This window comes from Schistocerca gregaria, chromosome 11 (assembly GCF_023897955.1).
Source record: "Schistocerca gregaria isolate iqSchGreg1 chromosome 11, iqSchGreg1.2, whole genome shotgun sequence".
Lineage (NCBI taxonomy): Eukaryota > Metazoa > Arthropoda > Insecta > Orthoptera > Acrididae > Schistocerca > Schistocerca gregaria.
The window spans coordinates 144,152,744-144,172,705 of record NC_064930.1 but is presented as its reverse complement, the minus strand read 5'-3'; the positions used below and the strand labels follow the sequence as shown (position 1 = coordinate 144,172,705).

The window sequence follows — 19,962 nt, the reverse complement described above, 5'->3', positions numbered from 1 at the left end:
CTCGAACAGGGGCTGAGAACAGCATCCGATACCGGTCACTATTAGTCTGACCGACTGGTGATCATTTGTTACTGTGAACAGTCAGTCAAGGGGTCTTTTACTCCAAACAACCGTCATTGGATCTTTTTTCTGGATGTGTTTAGTTTACTCACACTGCAGTGTACATGCGCTATGAAGTAATATTTTAGTGGTACTTTGTAAAAAATGGGTTTCGAGTCAAAACTGACTTGTTGCAATCCATTTCCAAAAGGTGGTTATGCAAGAGTACAGAAGAATTTGAGGAATGTTCAAGAGAGGAGAGAAAGCAAGAGTTGCACTGTATTGCTGGTGGAAATATTTGCAGCAAATATAGAACACAAATATCACAAAAACCATTAAGCCTTGCAAGTGAAGCATCATATGTGCTGGTAATTCTACAAAAGATGAATTGGGATCTAAACAAGCACTGTATTCTTTAAATACTGTCCTTCAGTATTTACGTGAATCTCCTGGGAAGAAAAGAAGATTTCAATATGAGAAAGAGTGCCCATCTAAAAGCATCAGTGTTGGAGTGTACTTATGTGGCAACACTCGAAAAAAGATGAATATGAAAAAAAATGCAGAAAGAGAAATCATAGCCCAGTTGAAAGATAAGTTTCATAGTGGAAGCAGTATGTGATAAAATACAAATTCTGGCTGTACTTCCAAAGACCTGTAATATGAGGAAAACAATTAAACAATTTTGCACTTCGAATTACACTGTATAGAGAAAAAAACAGCTAGTTGCAGAACATGGTTTATCTGTGACACCAAATCCAAAGCCAGGTAAGGCACTGTGTGAGAAAATAGTTGAACATGTATGTGATTGTTCAACGTGTACGTTACTTCTACTATAATCGTGATACGAGCCATATGATGCATGGAAGAAAAGAGTGTATGTATATGAAAGAAAGTAGAGTTAGGACACATAAGTAGAAACAGCTACGACTGCACGATCTTAAGGAAGTGAATGCTTATTTCCAAGACATATGTATAGTCTGATGTAAAAAACTGGATTCCCAAAATTTTTTGAATTGCAGTCAAAGAAATGTGCCCTTGACAAAGCCAGTGGATCCCATGCTGTCTCGCACCAAAATTTTAAGTTAATGTTGAAGGTAGTAAAATAAAAACTATCAAAGTGTGAAGAACACACATTGCCATCACAAAAGCACCGTGTAGCATTTGTTACATGCAGTGCTGCATTGCCAACATGTTTCTTAGGTTTGTGTTCTTATTGTTGCAAGTTTGATGAGTCTGTCTCCTTAGCGTGAATGACACTGACACTTACAAGTGTTCAGTTTTGGTTAACTGTTTGGTACTTATTTTCTGATAGCAGCTATTGAGACAAATCCAATGATGTGTAACAGTAAGGTCTTTGAAGGTCAACGGAAGTCAAAAAAATGTGGCACTAACGTCCATTTACAGAAGGTGTTTGAAGTGATGACCACTGGTATCAATACACTGCTGCAATCTCCTTATCATGGATTGAGTGGTATTTCTCATCACATTGCCACTTATCGTAGCACATGCTCTGACAATTCTCTCTTGTATATCTTCAGGCATATTTGGAATGTCTTTATAAATGTCTTTTACAAATCCCCACAAGAAAAAATCCAGAGGCATCAAGTCTGATGAACTAGTCGGCCACGACACATCTCCTGCACACCCAATCCAATGATTTGGGAATTGTCTCTGCAACTCATTTCTAGCCAACTGCGAAAAATGTGCCCGACACTGATCGTGTTGATACCTTTGTCCTAAAGGTATTTCTTCCAGTAACAGACCTAACATTTCTTTCAGGAATGTGGTGTACTTCCTACCATTAAGACTGCCTTCGATGAAATAAAGGCCTATAATTCTGTCCTCCAGAATCCCACACCGTACATTCACCGAGCACAGTTTTCGGTGTACAACTTGCCGCAGCCAACACGGATTTTCAGTTGCCCAGTAATGCATGTTATGCAAATTAACATTTCCACGGTTTGTGAATGTAGCCTCGTCAGTAAATAAAATCAAATTAATAAATGTCTCATCCCTCTGAATCTTAAGTCGAGCCCAGCGGCAGAATTCAATGCGACGGATACAATCCGTACCAGTTAATTCTTGGTGGAGACTGATGTGGGAAGGATGGTATTTACGGTGATATAGAACGCAAACAACACTACTGTGGCTTAGGTCAGATTCCCTTGCGATTTGACAAGAACTAATGCAAGGATCTCTAGCCACAGTGGCAAGAAGGAGTACCTCTTTCCATTTCCTCATTAGTAACTTTCCTGTGCTGGATATGTTTCCGATGCGTTAAAGATCCAGTTGGTCTCAATTTATCATACACATATTTAAATGTATACGACATCTAGAGTGAGTATGTTCAGGATATCTTGGAGCGTATAACTCTCTAGCTGTCACTGAATTTAGTTTGCATCCTCCGTAAATGAGAGGCATATCGACTTGTTCTTCAAAGGAATACATCATTCACATTCACTCGATTCGACAATACTTGTCTTACCATTCCTGTTATTGTTGTGTTGCGAAACTGCCGAATGGTGTTTACATGTGAATGGCACGTCAGATGGACATGCCGTATTTGTCGAATATTTACTATTCGCACGATATAGGGGAGAGAATTGTCAGAGCATTAGCTTCGATAAGTGCCGAAGTGATAAGTAATACCACTCAACCCACGATAAGAAGATTGCAGCACTGCATTGATACCTAGGTTCACCACTTCGAACACCTCCTGTAAATGGATGTTCGTGCCATCTTTGTTGACCTTCAAAGACCTTACTATTACACATCTCTGAATTCGTCTCGATAGCCGCTATCACAAAATAAGTAGCACGCTATACCGTCCCATTTCAGAAAGCAAAGTTGACTTTCATACCTCTGATGTGACCCCACCTAGAAACAAAAAACCATCGTCATATTATGGCCCCCATTGTCCCACAAACTTTTCAGCTACTATCATACTTTTGGAGTTATTCTAGATGGCAACAGTTAGTGACTCACCCTGTATATATGCCCCCCCCCCCCCCCCCCATGAATTTGTCCTACTATCAGGAAGATTTTGTTGCTGCTGTAGAAAGGTATGGTTTTGCTGTAGCAAATGGTAAATGACCTGGTGGTGGCATTGCAGAAACTGTAAAGAAATTAGTTACACTTGCAAGCCTCAAGCAACCTGATGAAAACCGTATTTTGGCACCACGGTAGTTGCTTCAGTGATGCAAATAGAAGTCTTCCACATAAATTGGCTTCTCATTATGATGATGATATTGTTAAGCTTAATCAACGTTTTAAGGATACAATGACATGTCCGAGAAACCATGAGCTCCATTATATAATACATATTAACAAAGATATAGCAAAGACAGAGACATATTCCAGCTCATTAGTGAACAGAAAAGAGTCAGTGTTTGCAATGATGAATAAAATACTGTAAACAGACAAACGTGGACTTGCTCCATGTTATGTATGACAGCCACCAACTGCACGTGTTGTAAAAAAAATACGAAGATACAAATGAATTACAGGCCAGTTTCTTGGATCCAAATGGTTCATCTCCATCATTTGTGTTTCCTGCCAAACTAGGTATCTCTGCTATCAGATTTGATATTCTCATAAGACTGGATCCAGTGGCACCAACTAGAAGGACATATATCCTCCATGCAATAGGTCTCTTGAGCATTGACAATTTTATTGGAGGCTTATAAGACAAATTTTAACAATTTTTTAATGCTTACTCATTGAAGCTACACTGTAAATGGTTTTTAATACCACTGCAAAGATATAAATCATATATTTGTACAACAATACTTATAATGTGGATCACTGTGTCCATCGTAGTGTTTGTTTGAGTGTATGTACGGCTGTGTGCAGGAATGTGTGTCGTTTCTGCTAGATGAAGAGCCAACCTGTATTCTGTTACATATGTCTGTGCACCACACATCAGTCTGCTATAGGTGAGTGCTTTATTTTCCATTATTTTATGTACTACTTATGAATTGTACTTTTCAAAAATTTGTGTTTCATAATTATGTGCTACTTACTGCATTTGATACTAGAGTGATGTGTATGAAATAAATGTCTGGACATGATGCCCACAGTGTGATATTCTCATATTTACCATGTTTATACTAACATAATGGAACAATACAATATACTGAAGGTAGTGTTTTTTCAGATTTTCAAGGTCAAAGTTAAGGTCTGCACTAGAGACGGGTAGTTCGCAAACGAACGGGTGCAAAGAAATGGTTCATCAAGATGAACGAAAGGACTGAGGAACTAATTCCAAGGAACGATCGGTTCATAATTCACTTTGGTCGTGGCGGTCTACTTATAATTCCCGTGAATGAGGAACGATCGGTCATAGTTCACTTCGGTCGTGGCGGTCTATTTACAGTTCCCGGGAATGACGTATGATCGGTCCACAGTTCACTAGTTCACTTCGGTCGTGGCGGTCACTTGGGCAGTTCTCGTTCCAGCCTCGGTCGGGTGCTCGTCTCAGTCTCGGCCTCCCTCGGCCGCACTCGTCGTTCTTCGCACGACCGCCTGTCTCAGTTCCACTGCCGACTGCTCCTATTTACTTCAGTATCCAGCTGTTTGTTTCGTTCACTGCGCTCGCCTATTGTACATGTTTTTCAAACTGTTCTTGCACTTGCTTCTGGCTATTCAGTGTCATTATATATTATCCATAAAGTCTCTACTTTGCCTACAAACTCAGAGACAACGTGAAGTATATATAGGTTGTAAACAATTATTGTTCACAACGTAGCATAGCTATGTAGTGAAAGTCAAAACGAAGAATTTTATACGAGACACTTGTGCTCTATTAAGTTGGGAAACAGCCACCAACAGGTTTATAAGACTACATGAGCTATAGCCTGTGTACGCCGTGTGAGATTTCCACGTTCTCTTCTCCAGCTCTCTACACATTGTCATCGATAGTTTCGCAATTGTTGCTCGCATTAGATTGTTATTTCTTCACTCCCTAATTATTACATGTTTGTCTGTTTGTTGTATCTGCTCATAACGGGCAACACATCGTCCGTAACTGGAGAGCAGTCTGTACTCTGGACCGGTTTTCCGTGCGCCACCCTATATTATTTCTGTGCGATCAGCCACAGAAGGCTACAGTTGGCTAAACAAGAGGTTCTGCAGACTCACAGAAATTACTTCTAAAAAGTAAGAATTCTGTACTGAATAAAAACTCCATACTCCAGGGGGGAGGCAAGTGCCCCCTCTAGGTGCCATCCATCCTTCAGTCACCAACACTACCAGTTTTCAGTTTTTCATAAGAACGAACCATATACCAAGCACAAATGAACGGTGAGCAAGTAAAAATGAACAGTTCCCAAAATAGAACGATCAGCAGTGAACTAGTTCCCAAGGATGAACGAGTTTGCCCATCTCTAGTCTGCACCTTGTTTACGAAAATTCTCAGAAAGCTGCCATGTTGCCTTTCAATGTAAACTTCTACTCTTTATCTTTGTCTAACGGCTGTACCTGGATTAGAAAGAGAAGTATAGTCTTTTAGTTGAGAAAGGCACGTGTAAATTTCATACAAGCGCTTACTTAGCCGATCTGTAACATTTTTCACTGGTTATTAACAAAGGAAGTGAATTTCTTGTGCGAGTCGACAATCATTGTGAGTACTCTGGGAATGAGGCTGCCTAGATGGGTTAGTAAATGTTTCTTTATTTATTACCTCTACAACTTTACTTCTACCACATTTTCTCAAAGTTGGAGGTTTTTCTTTGGGGGGGAGGGGGGAGCATTACAATTCAAACCACTGGCCATCGCTGGCCACTACTTTCTCCTATCTTTCGGGCAGCATACGAATCCCGTGGTGGAAGAACTGGGCATCTTGTGAGCAGATACACAAATCAATCTTTTTCCACATGTTTGTATGACCAGAAGTGCTGGTCAGTCAGGCCGTGTGCCACTGATCAAAAAAGGTGGCAGCCAGAGGGAGCAGTGCCTGGAGAATACGGTGGCATGTGATAGGACTCCCATTTAAAAGTTTTCAAGTATGTTTTCATGGGTTCAGCATTGTCATGCTGCAAAATCACCTTTTCATGTCTATGACTATATTACAACCATTTGTCTTTCAGATCAACTGAAACACATCAATTGCTTTCAACAATGATCTCCTGTGACAGTTTCCGTCGGTTTTAGTAGCTTCAAAAACTTTTTCTTTCCACCACCGTGCCAGGCACTGATGTCAAAGTCACCATTCTTAAAGTGTTGAAGCCATTCAACACAGCCAAACTGTCACAACAATTACTTCCAGTCCCTTGTCTGGCTTTCTTAATTGATGTGTTTGTAAGCTGAACCCCCCCCCCCCCCCCCCCACACACACACACAAAACAAAGCTAATGAAATACATGTTTCGTACACAGCACCAACCAAATGCTACACTGGGTGGTGGAGTGCAACATCCAGATGGGTCAGGTAGTGAAGCAGCCACTGAAACCCGGTGCGTTATTTCGAGCTGCGTATCGTGCCACAGGGCGGTCTAATTTGCTCTCGGCTACAAGTTGGTGGCGAGTGGTCATCCCGGTGGACAGCTGATTGGCAGTCGTACCAATATAAAAAGCTGTGCAATGACTGTAGCAGAGCTGTTAAATGACTCGACTGCTTCCACTGGTGGTCCATCCCCTGACGGGGTGACAGGACTGGAACAGAAAGTGCTGGGTGGGTGAACTGGGCAGGTTTGGCACCTGATTCTTCCACAGGGATATGGTGCTTGTGGCAAGGGGTTGGGATCGGGAGTGGCATAGGGATGGTCTAGGATGTTGTGGAGGTCGGGTGGGTGACGAAACACCATTTTACGAGAACTAGGAAGTCTCTCGGGTAGGCTGTCCCTCATTTTAGGGCACGATGATAGGTAATCGAAGCCCTGGCGAAGGATGTGGTTCAGTTGTTCCACTCCGGGGTGGTACTTTGTAACGAAGGGGACACTCCATTGTGTTTGCAGACTAGGTCTGGGGGATAATGCCTGTCTGCACGAGACACGATTCGATGACATTTACACAGTTATTATAATTACTGAGGTCAGCAAGTGTTAGAGAATCTTCAATTGTGTGTAGCCAAATTTTTGAAGGCTGTCAAAGAATCGTTGCAACAGGGACACAAAGAGTCATAAATGCAACACCATTTTGCAGTGTAATGGCTGGTGTAGAAGCCTGGCGTGTAGAAGGTCAAAGGTTTGAATCTTGTCATATCTATTGATATTTTTTTATTTTTCTAAATCAAATCAAGAGACTCTGATTATCATTTGTAATCAATTAATTGGTTTAAATGTAATGTCATCATCATATTGACTTATTTATTTGCTATTATTTTTCTTTCTATCATTCCTTTTCATTTGGAATCTGCTTGTGATGCCTATAATCTGCAACCAAGTGTCAATCTCGCTTGCTCGTCAGTCGGCTATGTGGCATACCGTGTAGCCATTGTGAAGATAGTTCCACAATGAGAGTGAGAAACTACCATTTGTTCAACACTAAAACTGAAATTTTGTTGTGGAATATGGCTATGGAAACAAAAATACTATGGAATTTTCTGTCTCGAGTTGTGTCCTGGAGGTTAGTCCTAAATGCCACGAAGAAAACGGTGCAATTTTAGTTCTGTCGCAGGTTGCCGATCGTCTTTTTGTCGGACATACTGCACATCACAATGTTGTGGTAAGGTTAGAACAAGAGTTTAAATTTAGAGGTACAAAAGCCGTCACCTGCCGCAGTTCAGTCATCGGTCACTTAAAATCACCTGCTCACGGAACATCTTCCATTTCTGCCGTACCTCACTGTGGTCGCTCCTGGCACTGTGAAGTCTTGCGCCACATCTGTGTGTCGACTATAAGCGAGCCGTAGCCGGCAGACGATGTGGTGACAATGTTGTGACGAGTGACAGAAGCCAACTATCGAGTAATTTTAATTTGACTATAGCCACGCTCATGATGTAACACAAACGAATACTGGGTTTGGCTGTTAGGTGCCATCTTGGCACATAAAAATACTGTCAAACATACTGAAAGTGATAAAATATCTCACTCTGTGATTATTTATGTGAAAATTTTTGTGCATCTGAAACTTTTAATCAATAACATTGTAAACTTACATTGGATAAAAGATGTACAGTAAGAGAACATATGACTTTCAATGCGTACTGACACGTGAGCACGCACCTGAGCAGATGAAATCGCCATCACCTCCCGTGCCTCCGGCAGGTGCGTCCGATGTCCAAATGGTGGGGCTCAGATTACGCCAACCTGCAAGATGGTTTCAAATTTAGCTGTGCCGGCAGTAAAGTGTGTGTGTCAAAAATCTTTTGTTCAACTCTTGTGAGTAACTCAACAAGAGATAGCAGACACATTTGTCATTTACCTGGCACAACACTGGCCACACTGAATCAATTTTGATATTTGTCAATATCGCCATTAAAAATGACTTGGGAGAGGAGAACGGGAGCTGGAAGCTTGGGGGGCATCGACTGGTAGAACAGTAGTAGCCTCACCAACTACTAACAGAGTAGGGACTCTGTGACTCCCCACTTCGTCCAACCATCCCATTTCTGTTATTTGTTTACCTACAGGTGCCACGCAATAGTCAGGACTCAAACTGTCGACAGCTCACTGTCTGGGAAATGGAACATTAGAGAGTTGACCATAGCTAAATGCGATAGCTCTATCACTTTTAGTACAAAACAACTTGTTCGTAACTCGACCAATAAGTGTTACTGTCCATGCATTTGTTTTATAAATTAGTGACAGTGTTCCACTTATATATTAAAGTGTGTAAAACTTAGTTACGGCAACAACCAAACACAAACACGGGATGCTGCCTTCACAAGAGGTTGTTGTCGAGGCCAGTGGATCGGCACAGCTTACACTGACTGCACAATGGAAGCAGAATTAACTCCTAATTAACAAAGTTGTCAAGAGAAACTTCACTGACCTAAGTTGTTAAGTATCAGCAGAGTCCTATCCGTTCACCATAAATTCGGAGAAAGTCACAAGTGAAAGAAATATTCCAAGTGGAATAAAACAACCCTTTGCTTTACATTCAAGTTTTGAAAGTTCTGTAATTCCAATGGTACCTAATAAGTGATTTCGTGTAAAACACTAAATCTCATAAAATTTATTATTCCATTTGGTTACTAGTAGGTCATTCTTGTCCAATATATGTTTACAATATTTTCCATTTAAAAATGAAGCCACAGTTAAGAAAATGAAGGTTAGCATTGTTATCTTTCAGTATTTTATATAATATGATGTACATCCTAGGAAAAAGTCTTTTTTACTGTATACGCCAGCTTCAGCATAAAATAAGCAAGGTTTTGTGGATAGTTACTCACAAAAAAGTTAAACTTTTAATTGTTAATTTAATACATTTACATTGTAGTTTTGTTGAATTGATTGTTAACAAATGTCTAAATAGGAGAAGCACAAGACTCAAGAATGGTCAGTTGAAGGCAGTTTTGAGACGCAACCACTGTGTCACATGTCTGTGCAATAATGTAATTGTCGTGATACAGTATTGTGGCTATGTAGCCTGTTGTGTGGAGTGGGCTCCCACTAAGAAGAAATGTTGTGGTTTGTCATAAATAAACCACTATAAAAACGACCTGGTACCTGGATTATTTCACGGAACTCTCATGACTTGATCCAGTTAGCAGAAGAAATGGACCGAGGCAACGACTACTTCAGCAACAGCAGCAGCAGGAAGCAGATTACTCCGAGTTACACCGAAGTAAGATATGTATAAAAAAAATTAACTGAACTATATAAATGTCACTGCGGAACTAATTACTAAAGTGTAATGTTTTGGAAACTGTTCTAGCAGTAAACACTTGCATTTGTCTTAAAGTAATTCTCTGAGTGGTGGAGGCCAATGTGGTCAGAACACCCACATGATCACATTTCTTGATGTCTATGGAAAACAAGAACAGCAACACATTTTTGAGGGTTTTTGTTTAAATCAAATCATCTCTTTTGAATGTTGAAAATTTTTGCCCCAGCAAAATTTCACTGTCTTCTCCACATAACAACAGTTTTGTTACAGAAGGAAGCCAAATCTAGTTGATTTTCAATCAAGTAATTTTCACTGAACAAAGTTGACACTCGGTGCGGTGGCTGGCGAGGGCGACTGTAAATCGGAAATGCCTTTACAGTCACTCCCGGCAGCCACCGTGCCGAGGGTCAACTTTGTTTGCACATAGAGTACTTACGTGGTGCTCATAAGCAATAGTTAACTACCGCGGTTCAAACAGTATTGCACTGCATATAATCAGTTTAAATTAAAAGTGATTTAAAAGTGTTTCACATTCTGTGACAAAAACATGCTGGCTTTAAAAAAAAATGTAGTAATTTGTAAATGGTAGTATGTGCATACATCTATGTAACATCAGTACTGTAAACGGTCGTTGCCACGAATGAAAGTTTTTACTGCATTAACCTAAAAAATGCTCTATTTACAATTATCTATCGATCCTGCAAATTTTGAGTCAATCGCTCGTCATAACCTTTAGAGGCGATTTTCTCAAAATTGCGGGCGTGTTGATCCAAAATATCTTAGATTCCTTCGTTTTCGGTTGTACACAAGCGACCTGCCAAATTTGAGCCGAATCGGTTGGCAGTGTCTGAGGCCTTCCCCTTATGAGACTGCAAATGTGATACAATGTTCTGATCTGCCCATGCGTGTGAAGGGCTCGTTTTGATTACGAAACTAATGAAGTCATTACTGCACGGCACCCTGAGTGGCAAAAATCTATGACTTTATTTGCATCTGCCCGTACACCAATACTATGTGCCCGATGTAAATTTTATAGTCTTCAGTGCACCGTACATAATTACATAATAATGAAAAATTATTTTTTTTTTTACAATATTTTTTTTGTTAAATACAAAACTGAGCAGCAAACAACCCATTTGACATTTCTTGCGCGATTGCATTGCCACCTAATGTGGTTTGAATAGACTTCCCCTCTTCCCCCTTCAACTGGTCAGACAGCGAGGCGCGGTAATGGGGGACGCGTGGAGTCAGCTGCCAGTGCTCTGCACGTTTGCACAATTCTTGCCCACCCCGACCTACGACTTTTTTGTAACGGAGCTAGGGTACAAACAGTTATACCCGCTGGAGATGAATTAATTTTTGGTCATCTCAATTTCTAGCTTGAGATTACATTCAATAAAATTGTACCATCTTTTCTAATATGTTCTGCATCAGTAATCTGCTGAAATGTCAGTATAACAAACTTATTTCTGTCTCAATGAAGGAAATACTTATTACGATGAACTGACTGTTGCACCAGGAATGCAACAGAAATGAGACCGTATGATGAATTAGAGATCTTGTTGTGGATAAAGCTGACAAACTGCCCCGAATGTGTTTTGCTGCAGTTGGAGGTGCCCAACACAATGCGGCAATAAAAGCACGCTTACTTAATAAGTAATAAATAAATTACACACGAGATAGCAAAACAAAGGGGTTGTCATGCTATGGAGAAAAAAGTAGCTTTAAAAGTGTACGAACTGGAATTTGTAGACCTGCAGCATAGTACAGCACATGAAGATGAAATTGATTTTCAGCTCTGCTCAATCTAAAAATGGTGTCATGTCGACCGATGGCAAATTTCGTTCCGGACATCCGCCAACTGCGTAGTTCATTCAGAGTTTCTTCCCCAGGTCAGACTGTCAAAAAAATTTTATTTTGAAGTTATAAGATGACTACACAACAGTGTTCGTCAAAAAAGGCCCCATTTGTGGAGGATAGGTGACTGCTTCTTCCACCACGACAATGCACCTGCCCACACAGCCATCTCTGTTATACCGTTTTTGGCTAAAAATGGCACAGCTGCCCCCCGAACTTTTTCTTATTTCCATGCACAAAAAGGGACACGAAAGGACACCATTTTGACAAAACTGAAGAAATCGAGGGGTGGCAGGGGGAAGAAAAACCAGGGAGGAGTTGTCAGTCATTTCTAAATATGACTACAAAAAATGTTTCAAACAGTGAAAGCATCAGTGGGACAAATTTATTAGTTGTTGTGGGGAGTATTTTGAAGGGGATAAGATTGTTTCATAGACAATTTGAAAAAATATAGCTTTTAATTTTTTTTGGGTACCCTCGTAGTTACAGAAATTATGAAGAGAAGAAGACTACATGGGTCAGTCTAGCATCACATTCATAAAAAATATTGCCATCATTGCTTTACTGAAGGATACGTGGAAATGATTTAGAAGAGGGCAATTTTGCTAATAGGAGAGGCAAACGTTTCTAACAGGAGAAGTAGGAGCACTCTAGAAGTAATTTTAGCACAGCAATTAAAAACAGACAGCAAACTTTGAATAAAAATGGACAGAATATTAGATTCACAGATTTGGAAAGATGTCTGATAGAGTGGAATGGAATATAATATTTTCCAATTGTGTATAAGTCAACTTCTTACTATGATGGTTACAATATGACAAGAATAAATATTAAGATTAAGCCAACAGTGTGTGCAGCAGGTGGGCATGCAATGTGGCTGAAAGGTCAACTTTGACACAAGAAACTAAAAGAGGTGGATTGAATTTTGGTATCTCAGGAACAGAATTTAAAAAAAGTAAGATGGAAAAGAGATGTTATAGTAAGGATTGCACTAACTTCAATGATTTTCTATAAAAAGTAAAAGCTGCTAACCTTGAAAAATATAAACTTTACAACCATGAAAGGAATGCACTTCAGTTAGGGCTAATTAACAGTGTGCTTCTGGGTGTGCAGTCGGTTTGTTGTTTCCATGTCAAGCACCAACCAAGCTGACTTCTTCAGGTGATGCAAACGGTACTGAGATGCTAGATTAAATGCGTTTGGCTGTCAAGAGAGTACTGCGGGATTCCTTCAAACACTGCTGTAGCAGTATATTGTCGAGCGATCTTCCACAAAACCTGAAGAAATTCTATTCATATATAAATGCTGTTCGTGGCATAAATGTTAGTGTCTTGCCCTAGCGAATGAGACAGGATCAGAAATTAAGAGTAGAAAGGCAAAAGCTGAAATGCTTAATTCCTTTTTCAAATGTCCCTTTACAAAGGAGAACACAGGAGTATCACCCCAGTTTAATCCTCGTATCTCTGTAGGCATGACAAAGTGGTATTAGTTTCAATGGTGTTGAGGAACAGCTGAAATCGTTAAAACTGAACAAAGCTCCAGGGCCCAATCTGATTATATACTGAATTAGCAGCTGAGTTAGCCTCTGTTCTGATGATAATCTATCGTAGATCCCTCTAAAAAAAAGTTGGGTCCAGTTCTTGGAAAAAGGCACAGGTCACACCCGTCCACAAGAAAGGTAGTAGAAGTGATCCATAAAACTACTGTCCAATATCCTTGACAATGATTTGTTGTAGAATCTTAGAACATATTCTGAGCTCAAACACAATGACATACCTCGAACACAATGACCTCCTCAATGCCAACCAGCACGGATTTCGAAAAACTGATCGTTTGAAACCCAACTCGTACTTTTCTCATATGACGTACTGAAGGCTCACACTTAAGTTACACTTATTGTCAAAAGTATAATCATATGGGATATCAAGTGAAATCAGTAACTGGATTGAGGACATTTTGGTAGGGAGGAGACAGTATGTTCTCTTGTACGGAGATTCATCACCAGATGTAGAAGTAACTTCTGGTGTGCCCCAGGGAAGTGTGTAGGGACCCTTGCTGTTCATGTTGTATATTAACAACCTTGCAGACAATATTGACAATAAACTCAGATTTTTTGCAGATTAAGCATTACCTGTAATGAAAACACTGTCAGAAAGAAGCTGCAAAACCTTTCAGGCAAATCTTCATAACACTTCAATGTGGTTCAGAGACTGGCAACTTGCTTTAAATGTTTAGATATGTAATACTGTGCACTTCACAAAATGAAAAAACATAGTACCCTATGACTAATAACATAAATGAGTCACTGTTGGAATGAACCAACTCAGGCAAATACCTGGCTGTAGGGTGTAGGACGTAGAGATATGAAATGGAATGATCACATAGACACAGTCATGGGTAAAGCAGGTGGTAGACTTCGGTTTATTTGTTGAATACTGGGGAAGTGCAAGTAGTCTACAAAGAGATTGCTTACAAATCAACTTGTGTGACTGGTTCTAGAATATTGCTAAAATGTGTGGGAGATGTACCACATAGAACTACCAGGGGATACTGAACATATACAGTGAAGGGCAGCACAAATGGTCACAGGTTTGTTTAACCTGTGGTAGTGTTTCACAGAGATACTGGAGGAACTGAACTGGAAGACTCTGATGACAGATGCGAACTATCCCGAGAAAGTCTATTAACAAAGTTTCAATAGCCAGCTTAAAATGATTATTCGATGAATATACTACAACCCCCTACGTATTGCTCACACAAGGATCATAAGGATAAGATTAGAATAATTACTGACACACACACACACACACACACACACACACACACACACACACACACACACACACACACACACACACACTCCAAACATGGATGGAAGAGGAAGAAGCCTTAATAACTACTACAATGGGATGTACCCTCCGTTATGCACCTCACTTTGGCTTGCAGAGTATAGATGTATAGATGCAGATGTTCCACGTACTCAGTCTCATAACTATTGCCAGTTCTATGCCGCTGTTTATAAGTAATTCTGAGCTTGATTCCCAACCCCCAGTTTTTCAGTTCTCGCATTGATAAGTCAATGGGACAGGCACATTCCCTGAGCATTTTCCAGCTCTGGCTGGCTGATGAGATCTTAACAGAGTTTTCAATTTCATCAGGGCTCCACGTCCAGCACCCAATTTATTACAATCTTGGCGGGCATAATGTCACCTGGTGCTGAGAAACTCTGAGAGAATGTGCTTTACACAGAAGTCAGAGTGGGATATGAAGAACAAAAGAATATCAAAGGGCCTAGTGGGTAGCAGGAGTCACACTAGGTTAACATCGGCGCAACTACGACAACAGTTCTCCGTCTGTTCGGAGTCTAAGCGGCGAGAACGTACAAATGAAAGTGTGCAGTCCCCGAGGCCAAAGGTCGAAATATTGCGCATAAAATGGACGTGACAAATTGGCAGAATACCTAGAAACACACTATTAGTCAGCCGTGCTGAGAAAACCTGAGACACCACATGTAAAGATACAGCCAAAGAACACCTGCATCACAGGTGAAACATGGACAATGGAGAGGACAGAAATGAAAAGGTTACACTTCTTTCAAATTCAGTGCTACAAGAGACTGTATATCAGGTGGGATTGCAAAGTAACGAATGAGAACAACCTGCAGTGAGTAAATGAGAAAAGATGTCTAGTAAAAAGAAATTAATTAAAAATTTAGAAAAATTTAGTTGTGAGGCACATAGTAAGACACGAGCCACCATCGTCAATATAGGAGGAGGCAGTTATGCCACAACAAAGGGGTAACATAGAGAAGCAACAGGAGCAGGCAACCACATTCAGCATACTTTAAGGATCGACAATAACTTTAAGGGTGGACAATACAAGTGACAAAACAAAAACTGAGAGAAATAATAGAAGAGAGACTCACTGTAGTTGGAGTCTTCACCGGCAGACGCGTCAGCCGGATCGCCCTCGGGCTTCACCCTCTTCGACTCAGAGGAGATCATTTCGTTTGTGTGCGTGTGAATCGTGTGCCACTTGTGAGCGCTCAGGTTTTCGAACCTGCAACAGACCCGGGGAGTACACTTATTTACAATTTATTTATTCAATTTGCAGGCAGCTGTCAAATTTATGTCTCCTGCAAAATGTAAGAAATAATATCAACACAATAATAATGGTTGAAAATAAATGGGACACAAAACAACTTAGATTATTACTGCTACACACAATTATTACACTATAGTCTCTATGCTCCAGTTTCAAACTTGTTCACAGCACAGGCAATATCATATAATAATCCAGACTTCCAAGTTAACATTGTTTGAAGAATATCAACAATTTTCTTACACAGACTCGGTTTACCACCTCAGTGAAATACAGAAACTGTCTTTTTCTCCAAGTTATAGAAAGTTTCACATTATTTGAATGTGGATTGTCCATTTTTCAGATTATCCGTGCACAATTTGCCAAGCTTTTAGAAAACTGGAAAGTTTACATTATTGTCTCGTAATTAGGTGGAATATTTTCATTAGAAAGTCGCTGTTATGTATGTGACTCATGTTGAACTGCCAGCGCAAAATACAGGCCGCAGTTCCAATTTAGAGACCCATAATTTTTTTGTTTTTTCATTTGCCATTTCGCAGTTGACATTCTATCCTTGAAGTTTCTCTGTGGCAAATTTGCAACTTACTCAACACCGAGTAAGAAAATTATGTGTTTTCTTGTGGGATGGTTCCTACAGTGATAGGAATCTGACAAGACCAGCAATGACTCGTGAACTTGTCGGGACTGGCCAATCGGGAGAGGGCAGAGATAAGAACCGCGGGCGACTGGTAACACGCAGGTGCGCGGTGGCGTGGGCGGCCACCGTCGAGGTCTGTCGCTCCTGGTTTCTGGGCTTTCAAACTCACCGGGTCGGGATATCGGAGTTAGTTTCAGAATTACTGCTCTGTACTGACGACTAATGACGGCACAGTGTTACAGTTCGCTAGGGGGAATGCACCGTTGCTCGTATTTTTCTAGCCATCGAAACAACTTAGTAATGCTGTAGCTTCTAAAATGGAGCACTGACAAAGAGTGATAGCCTGTATCACATTTCTTGTTGTTTCTGAAGTTACTAACAGTTTACACTTGTTAGGAAGACGACACATCACTAATGTATTGTTCTAATGATTGAGAACAAATTAAGTCCATTGCAGCCTGTGGCTGTACAAGGTACGAGCAGCCCAGGGCTCGCCTTAACGCATTCATTTTCATATATTTTGTGACTAAAGCCCTTCTGGCCTGTTAATTATTTTGTATGTGATATGTAAGCACTGCCTCTGTCTTTTATTGTTAATCAGTACTTACACTTTTTGTATAAGAAATGTATTTTGCTATAAATTTGTGACTATGTTATAGGCCATTTTAATTGTTTTAATTCTGATGAAGGCACTCTTAGAAGTGTTGAAACCTGGACAATAAGACTAAAAATAATAGTGACTGAGGGCTCATTGGTTTCAATTTTAACAAATTAAGAAGTTAGAAAAGGAAGAATCTGCAACAAACTCTATCATGTCTGTGGAATAAGCATACAAACAGAGATCGAGGAACCCTTCACGATATACACCTGTGCAATAGAAAGAATGTGTGTGTCATCACATATATTGTAAATTTGTTTGACAATACCAATGTTTTAGCACTCACAAATATGTGAACAGGGACTAGTAAAAATGTGAATGAAACCCAAAACCAAGAAAAATGGGGCTAATATTTCCTGAAAGTGAACTAAATAAATGTGATACACAACGTAATGCGTTTTAAGTGTAACTGTGTAAATAAAGGTGTGTCCAAATGTGACACACAGTAAATTTTGCAATGCAGTATGCTTCCATTTATGGTAAAAATGTGTAATTTTGATTATTATTGTCTTTTGGTTATCTATGAAGTCTTGGATCCATTTTAACTCAGATAACATGAAGGTAGATGTATATATTTCAGCCTCAGGTGTGTTAATTGAGTTACATATAAAACAGCCTATGATCTACACTTTTTTAAGTATGTTCACTTGTTCTAGTATTGTGATTGTGTACATTGTAACATTTATCTGCTTCACTCCTTAGGTTAGAAGAAATGCATTTATTTTAAACAGACATAAAGAATATATTGTTAAAAATTTAAGTTGCACAAGAACACTGTGTTAGAGTTATTTATAGCCTATCTGTGACACATCACAGAGATTTAGTTTGTGCTGAAATCTACAGCAAAAACAGCTCACAGAGCAAACTGAAGTCCAGAACAAATACAATTTTCATTTCAGATTCTTCGCCAAAATACAAGCAACTGTTTAATAGAACACCAGTTCTGAACTGAAAAGAGATGCAGTGATGATAAACTGTTGAGGTCATCTTCATTCCCAAGACTAGTTAGGTGCCATTATAGCTATCTAAGTTCACTTTAATATGTTTGCTGTAGTGAAACCTTAATCTCTCTCTAAAATTTTTACTTCCTGCACTTCACATTATTACGAAATTAACTATCTCTTGACATCTTAGGATGAATCTTGTCAACTAATCCCTATTTTTTAGTCAAGTTGCACCATTAATTACTTTCTTCCCCAGTTATATTCAGAACCTCCTTATTAGTCATATGATGTGCCTATATTATTTTCAGCATTCATCAGTAATACAACATTCCAAAAGCTTTTACTTTCTTTGCGTCTGAACTTTTTAAATTCACATTTCACTTCCATGAAATATCTACTGCAGACAGATACCTTCTGACAAAGACTGCCTAACATTTAAATTATTTTTTATTTAAATCAATTTCTCTTATTAGAAATGCCCTTCTTGCTATTGCCAGTCTGCATCTTACAATCTTACTATTCCAACCATCATCAGTTATTTTGCTAGCCAAATAGCGGACTTAGACTATTGTCTTTATAAATTCAATTCGCTTCGAATTGGCTGACTCAATTTTACTTCAATCTATTATGCTTGTTTCACTTTTGTCAATGTTTCCACCAGTCTCTCTTATAGGTAATACTCAAAGTTTTCATTTCATTTTAATGGGGTTTTAATTGCTTCTCAGATTTTCTCCTCAGTTTGTTTCACTGCTTGCTAAATGTACAGATTGATTAACATAAGACAGATGCAACAAACCTGTCTCATTAGCTTTTCCGCTACTGCATTCCTAAGAGTTAATTATGTTTATTCAATAATATTTTGTGGAACAATGAGTTTTTGGAGACAGATTGATCTATTAGACAGACAGTGGTCTAGGTTCTATTGAGAGTCGATTAAATTGCTTGCGAGTTGATGGAGCCAACAAACGTGATCTTTATAAGAAGATATCATACTATGCATACTCCGCAAACTAAATTCTGCCACACAGTAGTTTGACAACACAGTGATGTCTTGTCCTTTGCCTTGACCGACAAAAGCAAAGCAAGCAGACATCGTACTGGATAACAAACCTGTGAAACTGAAGGAAAAGATGCAGTTTCGATGTAATGAGATATTAAACACTTACTGACGTTTGGTCTGTTTCATATGCTGCATGTAAGATTACCAGTTTTAACTTACTGAAAGAATATACATGGTCTATGTATTGCAGCAAAAGGAAAATTGAATGAGGCAAACTTAAAAACTACAAGGAGACAAAAATATTGTAAGGGAAAATTTCAAATCCTACCAACAGTAACATTTAATATTAGGAAAAAATAATATGTAGCTTTTGGAACTGTTCCTTCCAGAAAGAGACACCAGGTTGAGGAATGCTGCAAAAGAGGAGTTCTTTAGCTTTCTCCCCTCTCATCATTACAACAGGGCGTCTGAGTGACCTACACCTACTTTATGACCCTCCCTAACCTCTCCCTCGACCCTCCCAGAAAAACTAACAGTTTAAACAAGCAAGCTATACAGAGTCAACTCAACCTCCACTGACAAAATTTCAGTTGTTCAGGGATACTTTCCAAGTATTTTGGTATAAGGACCAGTTGTCTCTGGTGGCTCGTTACAGAGTAATACTGCGAGTATGACATGTTCGCTTTGTTACCTGAGGTACCTTCGTTTCTGCATCAAAATGTACAACACAGAACAGACGTTAATGCTACACACCTCAGATTAGTGCAACAGCGGTACGGTGTGACTGCCCTCACTGTGCGAACAACTCGGCACCACTCGCTCACACCGCTCCTCCACTGTATTCGATGAACCCGTACGTGATGTGCGCATCTACCGATTCTCTACCGACATGCTTATACGTACTGCTGTGTATCACTATTAATGTGTAACTAACATTACCGAAAAAAATGGACCTGAGA

General features: G+C 39.6%; 1 protein-coding gene across 1 annotated transcript in view; it reads right to left on the bottom strand.

Annotated features, from left to right (window-relative positions):
• LOC126295269 (uncharacterized) overlaps positions 1–19,962 on the bottom strand; it is a 254,583-nt gene that overhangs the window by 60,773 nt on the left and 173,848 nt on the right. The window contains exons 19-20 of the mRNA XM_049987697.1: positions 15,589–15,722; positions 8,201–8,284 (exon numbers count right to left, since the gene is read on the bottom strand). Of these exons, the coding sequence (XP_049843654.1) occupies positions 8,201–8,284; positions 15,589–15,722 (218 nt within the window). The remainder of the gene's footprint in view (positions 1–8,200; positions 8,285–15,588; positions 15,723–19,962) is intronic.